This window comes from Pseudopipra pipra, chromosome 4 (genome assembly GCF_036250125.1).
Source record: "Pseudopipra pipra isolate bDixPip1 chromosome 4, bDixPip1.hap1, whole genome shotgun sequence".
Classification (NCBI taxonomy): Eukaryota; Metazoa; Chordata; class Aves; order Passeriformes; family Pipridae; genus Pseudopipra; species Pseudopipra pipra.
Window position 1 is genome coordinate 49,628,980 of NC_087552.1, and position 15,715 is coordinate 49,644,694.

At 36.6% G+C, this 15,715-nt stretch overlaps 1 protein-coding gene across 3 annotated transcripts in view; it reads left to right on the top strand.

Moving 5' to 3' along the window:
* CORIN (corin, serine peptidase) overlaps nt 1-15,715 on the top strand; it is a 118,712-nt gene that overhangs the window by 16,755 nt on the left and 86,242 nt on the right. For all 3 annotated transcript variants that reach the window (XM_064652888.1, XM_064652889.1, XM_064652890.1), the window contains exon 3: nt 5,358-5,810. In XM_064652888.1, the coding sequence (XP_064508958.1) occupies nt 5,358-5,810 (453 nt within the window). The remainder of the gene's footprint in view (nt 1-5,357; nt 5,811-15,715) is intronic.

Consider the following 15,715-nt stretch of genomic DNA (forward strand, 5'->3'; position numbering starts at 1 on the left):
GCATTTTTCAAATTAAGGAGACTAGAACTAAGACCACATTCTCAAGTGCTAATATAACTGTGGACATTAAACATGTATTTTTAGCACATCTACCTAACCAATTAATCTACCTAATGACTGCTTGTTGCAGAGAAATAAATACACTATTTAGATTTATATATTTAAAACATATTTAAAGTACCAATGAGGAAACCATCTCTGATTTTCTCAAGGTAGCATTTTCTTTTGAGAAGCATGTAGCATGTAGATAGTTTTTGGAAGTCATTTTACAAGTACAAAAAGATATTTATGTTAGAGCTTTAGATCACTGTCACTGGAACTGAATATTTATCCCTTTATGTCATACACTTGTATGCAAATCTGATTCTTATTTTCAAGTGAAATTTAATTTATAAATAGCCACAAATCTTTCTGAATCTGTTCTACAAAATATTACTGTTTTGCTAAGGAAAACTATGTTCATTTCTTCTAAATATGGAATATGTATTAATGCAGAACCCCAAGCATGTTTTGTGGAAACTGGTTCCAGGTATATTAGATTTCATAATGGCTTAGTCTGTTACATAATTCTGTGTCTGTTACACAATTAAAAGGTGCTAGTTTATTACCATAAATATTTTAAAAATCTTCCTTTCGTTACCTTTAGAGAAGGCTGACATATCATTAAATTGCTTCAACTACAGCATGAAAAAGACAGTAATACTAAGTTAAAGCATTGCTTTTTTAGAGAAAAAAAAGTAAAAAAATAATCTGCTTTCAGTGCTGAGGGGTGTTGGGCTTTTTGCCTTTTTTATTTTGTTAATGAAAATATTTTCTAGTTGGGCTTCCCTAAGTACTTCAGAAGCACACCTGTAACAAGTGTACTGTAATGTGTGAAGTATACAGATATATATCAATTGATATATATCAATTTTCTGATTTTAAATACACCAATTTCAATACACGTCAAACAGTCAAACAGTTAGCAAGGACAGGAAGAAACATATCTCAATAGCACTGTCAAGACAACTTAAACCTGTTTTCTCAATTCAGTCTGTAAAGGATTTGCAGCAAGACATTGTGGACCTGTTATTTTCATTTAGTTTAAGCAGTAAAGGAAGTAAAAAAACCTCCAAAGCTAGTGAATGTTATGATTGACAAGTAAATCTTGGGTTGTATCTCTCAACTAAGAACAGTCTGAAATGGATTAAGATCAAGTCTGGCAATTAGGAAATATGATGCCATTCAATTTGCTTTCCTTATGTTTAGCATTCCATTTGTATCCTTCATATCCTCTGCCCTAGATTTTCATTCTTTAGTGAGAAAGCAGATAAAAAAGCAGGTGTATTTACATCAGCTCTACTCAGTCTCCTCCTCAGGCATGTATCGACATAACACTCTTTAAAATGCATTAAATCCTCTGAGAAATGGGACCTGTTCTGATCCTACTTACGTAGCAAAAATCAGGACTATCTCCTCTTAATTCAGTGAAATTACTGTAGGGTAAAGAATAAGGCTTGGTGTTATAACCCAAGTCTAAAACTGGCAAAGCTCCCTTCAGGAGCATCCTTTGAATTAACATATTATAATTTAGTATTCTCAGCAGCTTTCATTTTCTATGCATTGGTAGCTTAGAAGCAAATATGTTTGATGACTAGAATGAAATGAACAAATTCTGTGGACCTCTTTAAAGTGTGTGTAATATAGTCTGTTTTAGTTACTCAGAATACACTATATCCAGAATAGTACTTCATATTCATTTCAGATCAATAATAACTGAATTCTGTTACAGTCTAATATTGATATGAAGTCTTACAGTGTATGAAAGAAGTTGATAGTCCTGACCAGCTAAGAGAAATTATTTAATATACGGGTAATTACAGTTTTACATTTTTTTCCAAAAATGAAGGAGTTAAAATCTGTGGTTGTCATTCTAGTATCTTTCATTGGTGCAGAAAACATAAACAGAAAACTCCAGTCTATCCTTAAGAACCTTATGAACTTTTTTAGATTTGACTTTGGTAATTAATTCATCAGGAAATTAGACCTTTTATATTTTGAAAGAAAGTGTTTTGTTTCCTGTGGTAAGTTTGTGGGTACTTATTCTTTTACTTCTGTAATATTTTTTAATTAAATGAGGCATATACACATGAAAAAGTGTGCGTGCACCTGAGAACTTTTCATTTTCCTTTACATCTCTTTTGTTGCCTGCGTGTCATTGCAAGCTCTGATGTTGAAGAAACAGAAAAGTTGCTGTGGGAGAAAGGTGACAGGAAGGGCAATATGGTTATACTGTAGTAATGGAAAATATCCTACTTGAGGTGTCATGGGGCCCTGTTTTCAGAATATGACATTAATCAATCTTGCAAAAATTTTTTACCTTCCAAGTATTCAAGATCCAAAGCCCTTGAAAAAGTAATTTTGTAGAACTGTGTACAAAGAAATGACAAAGCAAATTATGAGTCGAGATACATGTGATTTTGACTAAAAATGCAAGAAACTTTTAGGTCCATAGAAGAAAAGAGCAATCTGAGTTGTTTAGTTTTGATTTCTCTTAAGTGCTTACATTCTGGCTCTGTATACTCTGCTATCTCTCACCAGGAGTCAACCTCTAGGAGAAAACCTTGTAAGGAATGAATGTTGTTTCACTCCTGGAAGTAGAGGCATTACCAGTTACTTTGAAGGAAGTCTAGCCTTTAGACCATGACCATAGTAATTTGTTGAAAGGCTGTGGTACATCAGAGGAGAGAAGGGAGTAGGAATATTGCTTGCATTGAACTGTCGAAGACCTAACATTCCAGATCTTGACTGTGAAGACCTAACTTGGCAATATAAATTTGAAGGGGGAAGAAAAGGCTAGATTATATATCATTAAGATTACTGATATCTTACAATTACACTTGACTCCTATAGACCTCAAGAGCCTTCTAATAAGACTGGTCCATAATTTTTTGCTGGGGATTATAGTTAGTGTAGTATAGTATGGTATGGTACAGTGCAGTATAGTACAGTATAATTTCATCACTTTCCAGAAAAACAAACAATAACTGAATGCATGGTTTGAACAGCTAAATGTTTCTTGAAAATGGAGAGATGTACGATCCCCTTCAAATTGTGTTAGAATCTGTAGTCTATGTCTCATTTTGCTGAAAAAAACCAGAAAAAAATCCTTAAGTGATGAATAGTATGCAAATATTGCAAAGGTGAAAATTAGCATATTTGTTAGAATGAAAAATTTCCAACATTTCATTCTTATCCTTGCAGAAAGAAAGTGTTCTAAACTACTCGAAACATTGTTTTTAAAAAGTCCTTCATAGCTGGTAGGCATTATACCAAATTATGTTTATTTTATAGTGATAAATGCATTCCACGGTAGATGTTGCATTCCTCCCATCCCTTCACATGAGTGTCCTCAAATCATACTTAGATGGTCTTCTTCTATTTCCTGCTAATACCCATCCACAACTAATGCTTTGTCTATTTTTTCTGTAGAAATCAGAACAAGTGTTATGACACACATAAAGAGGGATTTCATCTATGTCAGACTTTTCCAGTCCAGATGTAATTTTTGGGCACATGATCACATTGCAGGACCATATCAAATAAGCCTGCCTTTCAGGCAAGCAGCATACCCTTTTATCTATGCACAGTGTTAGGCATTTATGCATTTTGCAAAAATAGTATTTTAAATATCTCTTAGTCTGCCAGCCCTGGTGGGAATGAAGATCCTTCACAGAATAAACATCAGGAAAAGTTCATTTTAGTAGAACTGCTTGGCTTAGTTTTGTCAGCTGAGATAATACAATTAGGAAGGCCTTTTATGTAGAAGAGGTTCATTGTGTTGTCCACCTGTCAAGAAGAGTTGTTATCACTAGGAAACACTGAAAATAGAACAAAAAATGGCATTGTTGGAAAGATGGGTTGAAGAAGCAAACAAGCCTTTGGGGATCTCAGTGAAAGAAGTAGATGACCTTATAGGTAGTGATAGACATAGCTTTTATTTGTAGTTCCAGAAAATGAATAAAATAAGTCTGAGTGAGGAGAGTACAGAATCCAGTTAGTAGTATCATATTTTGCTTCACAGTATTTATTTGTCCGAAGGGGTTTTTAAAATTTCTTTCAAGAGTTTACCTGTCTTGAAATGTATTGTCTGCTATTTTGCTGAGTGATACAGAAATACCTAATCATTTTAACTTTAATTTAAAATCATTATTAATAGCTCTTTGGGACCAATGTTTTAGAGACTTTTTCTATTTTTTGCTGAGTGGAGGAGAAGAGGTGAGTCCAGGGAGGAGCAGAGAGAATGTGAAAAAATACCTTCAGCTATTATGCACTTTGTCAAAGGAGTTAAAAAAGCTTGTTTTAACTTTTTGAAAACTGCAAAAAATCTAGTGAAGTTTGAAACTTGAAACAAAGTAGGCTTCTGAATTATAGAAATTCAAGGCTTTATTTGGAAACAAAGCATCCAAAAAAGCTACATTTAAGTAAGCACAATTTCTGAACACAACCACTCACAATTCCTTAGGCTTTAGCAAATTATATTAATATTGGTACTTATTTGTGCATCTGCAACACATTCATTCTTCCTGTTTGGCCTGACCAGAGGACTCAAACAAAGAAACTTGCTGCTGAAATAATTTGCAGGTGGGAGATTTTCAGTTGCTTCTATAAAATACACACAGTAAATTCCTCCAAATCCCAATGAATTATTTGAATTATTTGAAATATTTGCTGGTGGAAAAACAGGAACCTTAATATGTGTATATATATATATAAAGTTCCCCTTGGTTCTTCCAGTAGAAGTTCGACATAAAGATTTATTCACAATCAGGGATCTATGTTTACCAGCGGTAGTTAAATTACATAATCCTATATATCTCTTTCCATTTTAAAAGTTAGTGAATATAAAATATATTAAAAATGTATTGGTTCCCTTGAAGCTTCAGAATTAGATTTCTGAAGATGTTGACACTATGAAAACAAGAGATGATTCAATTTAAAAAGAGAAAAAAATAGTATTGTCAGTCTTGTTAACACTATAATAGAACGAAAGCACATTAGAGCTACTTGAAATTGCACTCTATAGTTTTAAATGTGTAAGAGTTCTATAACTAAATGACTATAAGTAAGGTTCAAATATTTGAAGCTCATGGAACCATTTGTTTCTTTATCTATCCTGCAGTAGCCATAGCTTTTGTTTTATGTGCTACTGTTATTTTCTTGCTACATTCTTAAATTTAGTTATCTTTAACTTGGAAATAAATGTTACTTTTAAATCTGTGTCATTATATTTATTATTAACCTGCCAAAACAGATTGGTTACACTTGTTCTTCCAGGTGATGGATGGTAATTGTGGTGCTTTTTTCCTTTCTTCTAGGGGTGTTAGAAAAAACATGCTTTTATTCAAATGGCACTGAGGTCATCACAGTTAATGGTGACTTTGAAACATATGATGATCTTCTGCCAAACATGACTGAAAACAGTTCCAAGACTGATCTCACAATGGATCTCAGCACACAGCCTTCTTCCTGGACCACCACACTTTTATCCCACATTGACCAAATGAACAAGAACTCAAACATGTTTAGAGAGTCTTTCCAGGAAAATTCATTTGGTCTCCCAACTCAAGCCACAGTGCTCAGTCGTCAGCCTACAAATGATGCTGCTTTGTCAGAGGGCTCTGAAGACAACACCCAGCTGTTTGCCACTGCAGAGGAGGTGACTTTGTGGTCTACAGATGCATCCTTTAACAACATAGAGAGGATGACCACTCCACCAGTATTAAGTCCTACCCGCCCATCTGCATCACAAAAAATGTATCAGAAAAAAAGTAAGTTTACTTTTCATTTGGCTCCATAATTCTGACTCAAAACCTACAGAGCATACTGTTGGCATGCTTTCCAATGTGTTCCTGTGAGTTCTAAAGCATGTGTCCCTTTTGATAATTTGTCATGCACATTACACGTTGCAAGCCAGTGGTTTCTTATCAGAACATTTGATCGACCTGTTGAGGAAGATGCAGTAAATTCTTTCATGTATGAAAAATTACAATACATTTTTCAAATGGTGGTAATAATTAATGCTTTCCAAGGCTGAAAATGAGTTATTGCAGGCTGTATTAAGTTTGTAGGTTGAATTTTCTGTTTCTTTAGAACTGTGTATGTGACAGATAAAAGTTGGGAAATAGTTCAGTTTTGTCTTTTCCTTGTTCTTTCTGAAGTGAAGTAAAAGTAGGGAAAACTTTGCAATAAGACTTTCTTTTTTAAAACCTGTTACACAGAAAATATTACTTTTGAAAGTGTTACAGTGATATGTTATTTTCTTACTCCAAAATTAGCTTTTAAAAAACCAACCTTATTGTAAATCACTAATTTGTCAGTTGTTTCTTCTTCCCCCTAGACTGTAGTGACTTCACAGGCCATTTGAATGGTGCAGGCTTTCTGTAGGTTCTGTTTCCTAAGTGATGTTTCTTATACAGATTTATCTCTTTTTCTCTCCCTGCGCCCCAAACAGAGCAAATATATATAAATGCACACTTGAATCCTATTAGTGATTCATTTATTTACTTCTTTTGGCAACTTGGCTAGTTATGACTGTGCGCAGGAACAGCAACAATGCATAGTGAGCTACACCACAGATATTTTCATCATCATAAATGAGATACCTATTTTAGATAGATGTAACAGTATAAACCCCTTTTCCCTTATCTTATTGTGTTGGAACGAACTCTTTTGAGATCTGTGCATATGTAATAGCATATGTATGTGTATGGGACGTGATATTTTTCCCTCCTACGATGCTGACGCAAGGTAGTGCTGCAGTGGTTTAGGACAGCCTTAGGCCTGGATTTCTAACCTTTCAAATATTTGGGGTTTGGTATTATATAGAGAGGCACTTTTAGCCTATGAAGGACTTTCTAAGTATGTGTTCTATTTTGATATGTTCAGTACATTCCAACAGCATTATGACTGCATGTATATTTGGTGAGTGTGACTACTTGGAATTTTATTGTGAGGTAGTTTCTTCTGTGTAAAGAGAAAAGAATAAAAGCTTTTCAAAGACAAATTTGAAATACCACAGGTTTCTTAAAAAAACAGAAAAAAACAACAACAACCAACCAACCAACAAACATCCCAAACTGAGATATTTGTAGCTAGGTTTTTCTCTGCCTATCAGAAACATCAGGAATTAGTATGCTACTAATCAATAACCTCTCAGTCTTTGATTCCACCTACAAGTGTTTTGCTTATCTGTATTCGTGTGGACGTTAGCTTAATTTTGTGTGTAGATACATAAAAATATGTTTGTGTATATATATACATATACATATACATATATATACATGCACACATACATACAAATATGTATATTAGGGATCCAGAAGAATTTGATCTTAGAGTAATTATGTGTTACCATGGCTGTCCAAGGCATAGAGGACTAAAAAGCAGGGGATTTTGACTAGCACATAGTACCCCTCACTACCTTTCTTGTTCTGGCCTTTGTAAATTAACTCCTTATATTCATCTTTGGTCTCTTTGATCTCTCTTTTCCCACTAAGCTTTGCTTCTTGGAGAGAACCGTAAAGTAACAGAGAAGGTGGTCTAATGTCTATAGGAAGTTCTTATGTATTCTAAAGTGGAGGGAGATGAGGTATAATTGGGAGATGAGGTATAAACCTCATCTCATAGCAAAACTGGAATAGTCTGTTGGAGTAAAAATGATTTTTTTGGGACAAGTAAAATTTAAAGACCACATAGGAATGGTAGTAGTAGATCAAATTACGTCTCTCTTGCTTAGTGTCTGAATCCAACTGTGAACATTGGCACATGCCTGAAGAAGAATAAACTAGGTCTAGCATACTGAGACACTTCAGCATTACATGGCAGCAGATTCCAGTGGTCTGCAGTGAGTCCCGATAAGCATTCTCCCATGACTGATGTAATCACTTTTGAACCCATGTAAAACAGAGATTTGAGCTTTTTAAGTGTATCGCATAAGGAAATTAACCTCTAAATGAAGTGTGAGGCTGATGTTCTTTCATGAATGCACACTAGCAAATCATCCATCAGTACAAATTTCATCTGGTTCAAATGTGGGGAGGTGAATGCATTTCTGTTGATTTAGTAAGCATGAATAACTTGGACTTTATGCTGACTTTATACAGGATGTCGAAAGACAAATGAACAGAGACTGCCAGTGCAAAGCCAACTAGACAAAATTCTCTGAACAGATTTGGACTGACATTCCTGTGGCTGTTATGTTTTTGGTCTAATACTAGTATCCCTAGCACTGGATTTGCTTTACTGGTGAACCACAGCTTCAATAAAAGACATTGATTAGAGAAATTATCAGCATTGTGACCATATGTTATTCAGTCAAGACTTCAAAATAACACAAGTAAGACATTGCTGAGTTACTAACTGGAGAGGAATGAAATTTAGCACATATGACATCAATTATTTAAAAAGTCCTTGAAGCAGAAGGAAGTTCTTTGGCAGAAATTCTAGTAAAGAGTGGGTTAGTGGGTAAATAGGAATGAATGATACAAAAAGGAAGAGATGAAGAAGTTTATTTTCATTTTTCCAGGGAAAGCAATGCCTCACACATTTATTAGAGAGGAGTCAGTGAAAATGCTGCTTAATACAACATACTTGTCTTTTCAAAATGCTGTTAACAACAGTCATCACTGAGAAGTCTTAAAGACACTCTTCTTACACACTACATGTTCATTAAGAGACAGGAGGAAAATTAAGAATCAGTGGTTAGGCTCCAGAGTGAAGAGGGCTACTGATGGAGTCTTACAGACAGTGTTTTCTGATCAGGCAAAACAGTGAATAGTGAAGTAACATTTCTGCTAATACAGATTTGTCTGTCTAAAATGAATAGTTGGGAATCACATAAAGGTCTCATAGGGAGACAGTGACTGATAAAATGTGCAGATGACTTTGTGCTGATAGATGCAAAAGAATGCTGGAGAGTGGGGAACAACGCTGGCTCTGTTGAATACACTGTTGGACTCTCAGCTAGCGTTGCCACCAGAAAAGGGACCTGATGGTTTGCTGCAGTCAGCATTCTGGCTCCACGACTGTCAAGAAGGCAAATGGTGTTAGGCATTGTCATGAAGTCTACAAAGGACAAAACAGAAAATCTCACTACATCACTGTATAACTTCAGAAAGATAATAGTAGAATCAAAAAAGGCAAATAGCAGCCAAGTAGACCAGTAGAGACATGGAATGACTTAGATGTGGGGAGGCACTACATAGGAGGAAGACACTGTTTTCCTTCTGGAAAACAGCTGGCTTAGGAGTAAGTGACTGTGGTAGACATTCATACCATTTTGAGTGTGTCTTGGTGAAACAGAACAGTTACTCACTGTTTTTCATTATACCAGGAGTTGCCCTTTTTTTTTTCCCATCAGACAGTAAGTTAAAAAAAGAAAAAGGAAACAGCATGGAACTCTTTGCCACAGGATGATGAGAAAACCTGAAAGTATGAAAATACTTGGAGAACCTCATGACTGGTTGGTCTACTGGTGCTTTTAGACACAATAGTCCAGTGGCAACCTCGGACTTGTGAAGGCTCAAGATTTTACATTGCCAGAAGTTGTTGTTATACTCCTAGATGTTTGTTCCTTATATTTGCCCAATATTATTAGAATTTTTCTTGGAAATATAATGCTGGCCTCTATCAAAGACCAGCTTCTGAGTTAAGTGTATCCTGTGTTACTTCTCTGTTGGAAAGCAAGTGAAGAAATATGTTTTTTCTGTTGAGGCATTTGATTTTGTGTGAGTTCATGTTTAAATGTTTTCTGAAGGCATGGGCCATGGTCCTTGGTCATGAGAATGGTTCATTGGAGAGTTTTCTGATAGCAAAAACATCAGGAAGGGAGTCTTAGGTGAATCAATAGGTTTAGTAGTGTTTATTCTTGCAATTTAGAAGTATATGCAGTATATTCTGTTCATCTGTCAGTCAATGCTTAGCAGAAAAAAACCCACATTAAATAGTAATTATCATAAAGAATAAAGGATGTTTTTCCATGATAAGTATTAGCACAACTTCATTGACACTTCTTTCTCTTTGAAACGAAAGCAGACTGCAGTTAGGCAGTAAAGTGAGAGACTGCATTCAAATGAAGCAGACACCCTGTGCTGTAATACTGCTAATTTGAGGGGACAGGAAGGAGAAGAGCGAGCAAGAGTTGACATTCTTCCTAGAAAAACATCTAGGAATATGCACTGGGACAAGAGGTATTAATATGTGATTTTGTTTCCTACTCTCACTAGTGTACACGTGCCTATGTATATTTAACATCCCTTTATTCTTTCGTGCCGCTTCTCCCGCCGCTCCGCCGCCGCCGCCACGAGAGGGCGCCGCTGCCGCGGGTCCCGAGCCCCGCGGGGCCGGAGCGCGACCGGGAGCGGCCCCGGGAGCGGCCCCGGGAGCGGGGCAGAGGGCGCTCCGGGGGGAAACGCGGGCACCGGCCTCGCCTGCTGGGAGAGGCCGGGAATGGGCGGCTGCGGAGAAGGACGGGCAGGCACCCCCGTGTGTTAGTGGGCGGTGGCACTGGTCGCAGAAGAGGTGGCCTGCAGAGGCTTTCGTCTGGGGAGCAGCCCGGCTGCACAACTCCAGGGTGTTCCGGGGACTCCAGGGAGAGCACTACACCTCTTAGACATTTCATTAGGAAAAGAACGGAGTAAAGAGCAAGGTGGACGGAAACAAGGGACAAGTTTTTTTCTATCTATGGCTTTTTTCATCTGAGGGTTATTTTGAATGTGCTTGACAGAGTTAGGAAAAGGCGCGCGTGCCAAATGACCATGGGTGGGTTCCTGCTCAGCTCCTCCCTGCACTTGCACAAGTGTCAGGAGGGTGAAACCCCTCCCAGAGCCCTAAACGGTTTCTTGGAAGAATAAAATGGAAAGGTGTCTTCGCAAAAGCGAGGCAGTGTATCTGATGATTTGTTAGGCATTTATGTTTCCTTGCTTGCATCTGTTACTTTTTTCCTAAATAACAAATATTCTTATTATGCAGAGGAACCTTGGGTCTTTTCATGTTTCAAGCACACGTTTGAAACTGGGCAACGTAATTTATTTGCAGTCCCCTGCTCAGTCTAGAGGTTATCCTAATCCTCTGTATTGTCATTTAATTATGTTCAATTCATACATGAAATAAACATCTTTATCTCTACCCAGCATTTCTTGCTTTCTGTTTAGTTTTCTGCCACTACTAGAATCTACAAAGAACTAATCTGGCCCAGCTTTCTGTTTGGTAGGAAAGAGCGATATGAAAACCACTGTGGGGATGGCTGGACATGGTATGTCACAAGTGACACAGCAACAAGAAATTCCATTCCTCTCTCTCCCTACCTTGTAATGCTCATACTAAAGACATTTTTATCTACTGAAGCTAAGGTATCCAGTAACTGCATCCAAAGTCAGTCCATAGGTTTGTGTCTTTCTAATCCCCAGTATTTCCAGCAGTGATCTGATAAATCACTTTGTCTTTTAGCTCAATTTATGTATAATTAGTCATAAAAGTTGGAATAGGCCCAATTATATAGGAGCAATAGTAACAACAGACCCATGGTAGATTTTTGGGGGTATTCTTGTCCTCAAAAAAAAAAAATTCAAAATGTTGTTAAAACATGATTTTCTCTGGAAGGGAAAATGGTTTTGGTTTTTCAGAATGGCATAGAAGAGCATGAGCAGACCTAAGTGTCAGACCAGAAGTTTAGCCACTCAACTGTATTTTTTTCATGCAAATGCATGCATAAGTAGACTGATATGGTAACTATTAATTTTGTTGGTGCTTGAGTTCATGCTTGAGAGTGTTTTCCAGCAATAGCTTCTGTTTCTTTATCTCACTTATACCTACATTTTCTGTCAAAATTAAAGAAAGTGAAAAAAGCTGCTCCAAAATTCTGGCAATACAGTCCTCATTTAAAAATACATTTTTTTCACTAGTCAAAATAATCACTAAAACCATTCTGCTTTTCCTCTCTAGCAGAAATTTAAAATTATAATTGTATTTAACATGGAAAAATTAATGACTTAGAAGAGAAACACATGGTGAATTTTCACTAAATTCAATAGCCAGAACCTGGTTTTCATCAGTCTGCCTGTTTTTCCATTGTTGTTTTTATGAAGCATGGGCATAGCTTGACAAGAAAACCATTAGGTTTCTGACATACAAGATGTATTAGCTGAAATCCAAAAGATACCTAAAAACCATTAATCACTATATAGAGTATAGAGCCATTTTTCATAACCATAATGGTATGGATGTATGTACTTTTAAAACTTTAAAAAATGGAAGACTTTCAGCTTTATGCCTTTTATACATCCGCTATGGGGTTTTACACTTTGTTGCTTGCATCTTAAGCAGATGTTTGTTGTCATATTGAACCATGGACTGACCAAGAGGCTAAACAAGATGTCAAATGCTTCATCTGGAGTGAAACTTTCAGGAATGGGAAGGATGAAACAAGGCTTATCATAAGATAATTGTTTGAGAATTGCAGCCACTGACTTTTGTTTCAGACCCATCAGCTTGTCTGTAACTATTTAAAAAAGTATTTGTGTGGTCATTTCAACGAAAAGATGATGTTAATACATGTTTTGTATACAATATATGTATATTGTGACTGATCACTTAGTTTCCAAAGGTATACCTTACACCTGGTAGCAGCATGTGACTTTATGGTTGATTAAAGCTGATCTGTTTTAGGCTTCTGCATGGTCTGTTATGGATTATAATAGATAGAGTGCAGCCAGGTGTGGGTACAGAGCCATCATTAATAAAACCAGTAAGTTCTAAACTCTTGTCCAAATATTGGAAGGTCAAAGCATTGATACAACAGAAAGTGATTTACAGTCACTGTCTTCTTTTGCAATCGTGAAATTCAAAACCAACATAATTAATACCATGGCTTGAAATTGTTGTGGGAATGGGAATTTGAGAAAGTAATAAATATCCAAATACAGTTAAAGATTAATTTAGCTGCTAATCCATACACAAAATCTGTCTTTCTCACCTTTATTATGATTGATAATTAAAAAAATTATACTCTTCAATGAAATAAAATAGCAGAAATTCATACTAGAAATTAAGAAAATCTTTTTCACCAGTTTGCTAGTGTAGAACCTGTTGCCTGTAGGGGCTGTGGGATCCTTATCCTTAGGTGTTTCCAAGACTCAAAGTCATGGATGACAATATGCTGGTGGCAATGTCACTTGGAGCAGCAAGTTGGCTAGAAACCTCCAAAGGACTCTTTCTACCAATACTTCTATGATTCTAAAGTATAAAAAAATTGGGAGTAGAACATGAGCATTTTGCATGGTTGAAAAAAGTTTAACATTACAACTTTTTTATTGATATTTGATGTAATTTAATCCTAATTTTCATGGGAAAACTTGTAGTTTCTCTCTAACTGACACAGGCAGTTAAACAATGAGCTATGAGAGAATTGAAGGAAGGTATCAATATTTATTAGTGGATTTACCTGAAAGAAATAAACGGACTTACCATTCTGCGAAGAGCAGTTGAGGTACAAGGATTTAAAAATCTCAGTTTGCACACGCAACTTGAAGGCATAATGTTCATAAGATTTTAATGCGACCTGAACTGACGCACAGTTGTAAGAAAGTTAATCGTGTTAAACTCTTAAACACTTTCCTTTTACACATCAAAAAACAGGGTCATTTTTACCTCGAACTGCTCAGGCTGTTAAAGTTTGTTCGAATTCTTCCTTGTTCACAGAACAAATAGTGCAACTGGAACTCTAAAGAATAATTCATTAATGTAGCCAGCTAGGCTTGTCTGTGAACAGAAGTATTTGGATTCTAGTGGTAGAAAAAGAATTAGGCCATCACTGAATATTTTAAAAATGCAGTCCTCAAAAGAAAATTCCAGTGATGTAAATGGGAGAGTCAGTAGCAGTTGAATGAAGAAATTGATAAGAAAGTTGTGTCTCATGTCCTGCCACATATATTTTGCCAAATGTGCTATCAAATTCAGAAGATCTAAGCTGCAGTATTTCTGGCTAATGCAAATGCTCCTTTACAGACAATGGCTATGCTGTAATGAAACAAGTACCTACATACCTCTGAAAAATATAGTTGTGCGTGTTTTCCATAGGGGAAACAATCAATTTGTTAGACCGATCAGTCCTTAGTTAGCCAGGGCTTTGAAGACCAACACTCGGATCTTAAGCTTCCCCTGCAAACTGCCAAGCAGAAAGCTTCAGGTCACAAAGCATAGGTTGTGTGTACTTGCACTGTTGCACTCTGTAGTGTGGTGCTGTATTCTCCTCATAGTTTCCAAATAGATTTCACAGGGAGGGGTTTGCTGTATTAGTTTTGTCTGAAACTGAGGTGGGTATAGTTACCATTGTGAGATACACTTGGAAAAAAGGAGCCTAATTTCTTACTAAATAGATCAGAAGAGTAACGTGGCTATTCTAGAAAGGTAATTAACCAGAGACAACTGGGATGGTTCAGGCACAGCCTATTTCTATGCTGATCTATTCGTAACCTAAACTATTTCAAGTCTTTTACAAAGGACTGTGTTTTGGTTTTTTTTGTTTTGAACATAACAGTATTGATACATAATTAAATGTTGTCAATCAAGCTAACATTCATTTTCACTTATTGAAAACACATTTGTTAGAAAAACCCACAGAAACAATCAACCAGAAACATCTGGATACCTGCCTGAGTCCGGTGAAATCTACCATTTTTTAATCCCTTCTTTTTTTTTTACAAAGCCTATCAAGAGAACTAAAGTCATGCACATGTTTCCAAACAATAGCAAAAACTTAGTATGCCATGGAAAGTAGCTTTTAAGGATAGATCTAATCCTGAAATTAATTTCAATATGTCTTTTATTTATTTAATAGTAGATTCTTAGAAATATGTCTCCAATTTCACTAAAGAATCCTGTAATTAGGAAATGACTAATCAAAACACCAGACCTAGAACACAGGCCAGCTTGCACCTCATGGTGGGTAGGTGTTCAGCCTCAGCTCTGGCTCTTCAGCTTACCTGCTCTCAGCTATGCCTGCCCAAGGGATTAAAGAACTATGTGCCTCAGCCAAGAAGAGCAGTGTCTGGAAGCAACTTGCTGAAAGAAGTGGGGCTCCAAAAAATGAGGTGACTTGGTGAAACGTCCAGCCTTTTGCAATGTTCTTTGGTCAGGAGAATAACTGAGTTAGAATTTATGACATGCTCTGAGCAAGAATTGTCTGGGGCAGACAGGGTGTGGTGTTCTACTCTGTAGCAGCTGGTGCAGATTGCCTTAAAAAATAATTAGATAACACTTCAACTCTGATCTAAAATATGAGTTGTATTCCCCTCATGGCTAATCCCCTCTCTGTGACCTGGGAGATAATGAATTTCTTTTCTCTCTACTGCAGGTGGTTAGTAGCCTTATCACCTCTGCCTTTGGTACCTGTGGAGCACAAGGGCGAGTTGACAGTGACTCATTTCTTTCAAATTGTATAATTCATTAGCTGAAAGAAATTAAATGCAGAGAAATTGTTTTCATCTAGTCCTGGTGTCTGACTTCTATTTCAGATCCACAGATGGGATTTGCTGTTCAAAAGCTTGTTTCCATCTTCCCTACATCTCCCCAGGTATTTGTTGTCTGCTCAATGAGCTGACTTGGCTCTAACACTGGCTGAGTTAACCTCCCTGGGTGGTTTGGCACAAAAGTTGTTTCAAAGAGAATGGCAAGCACA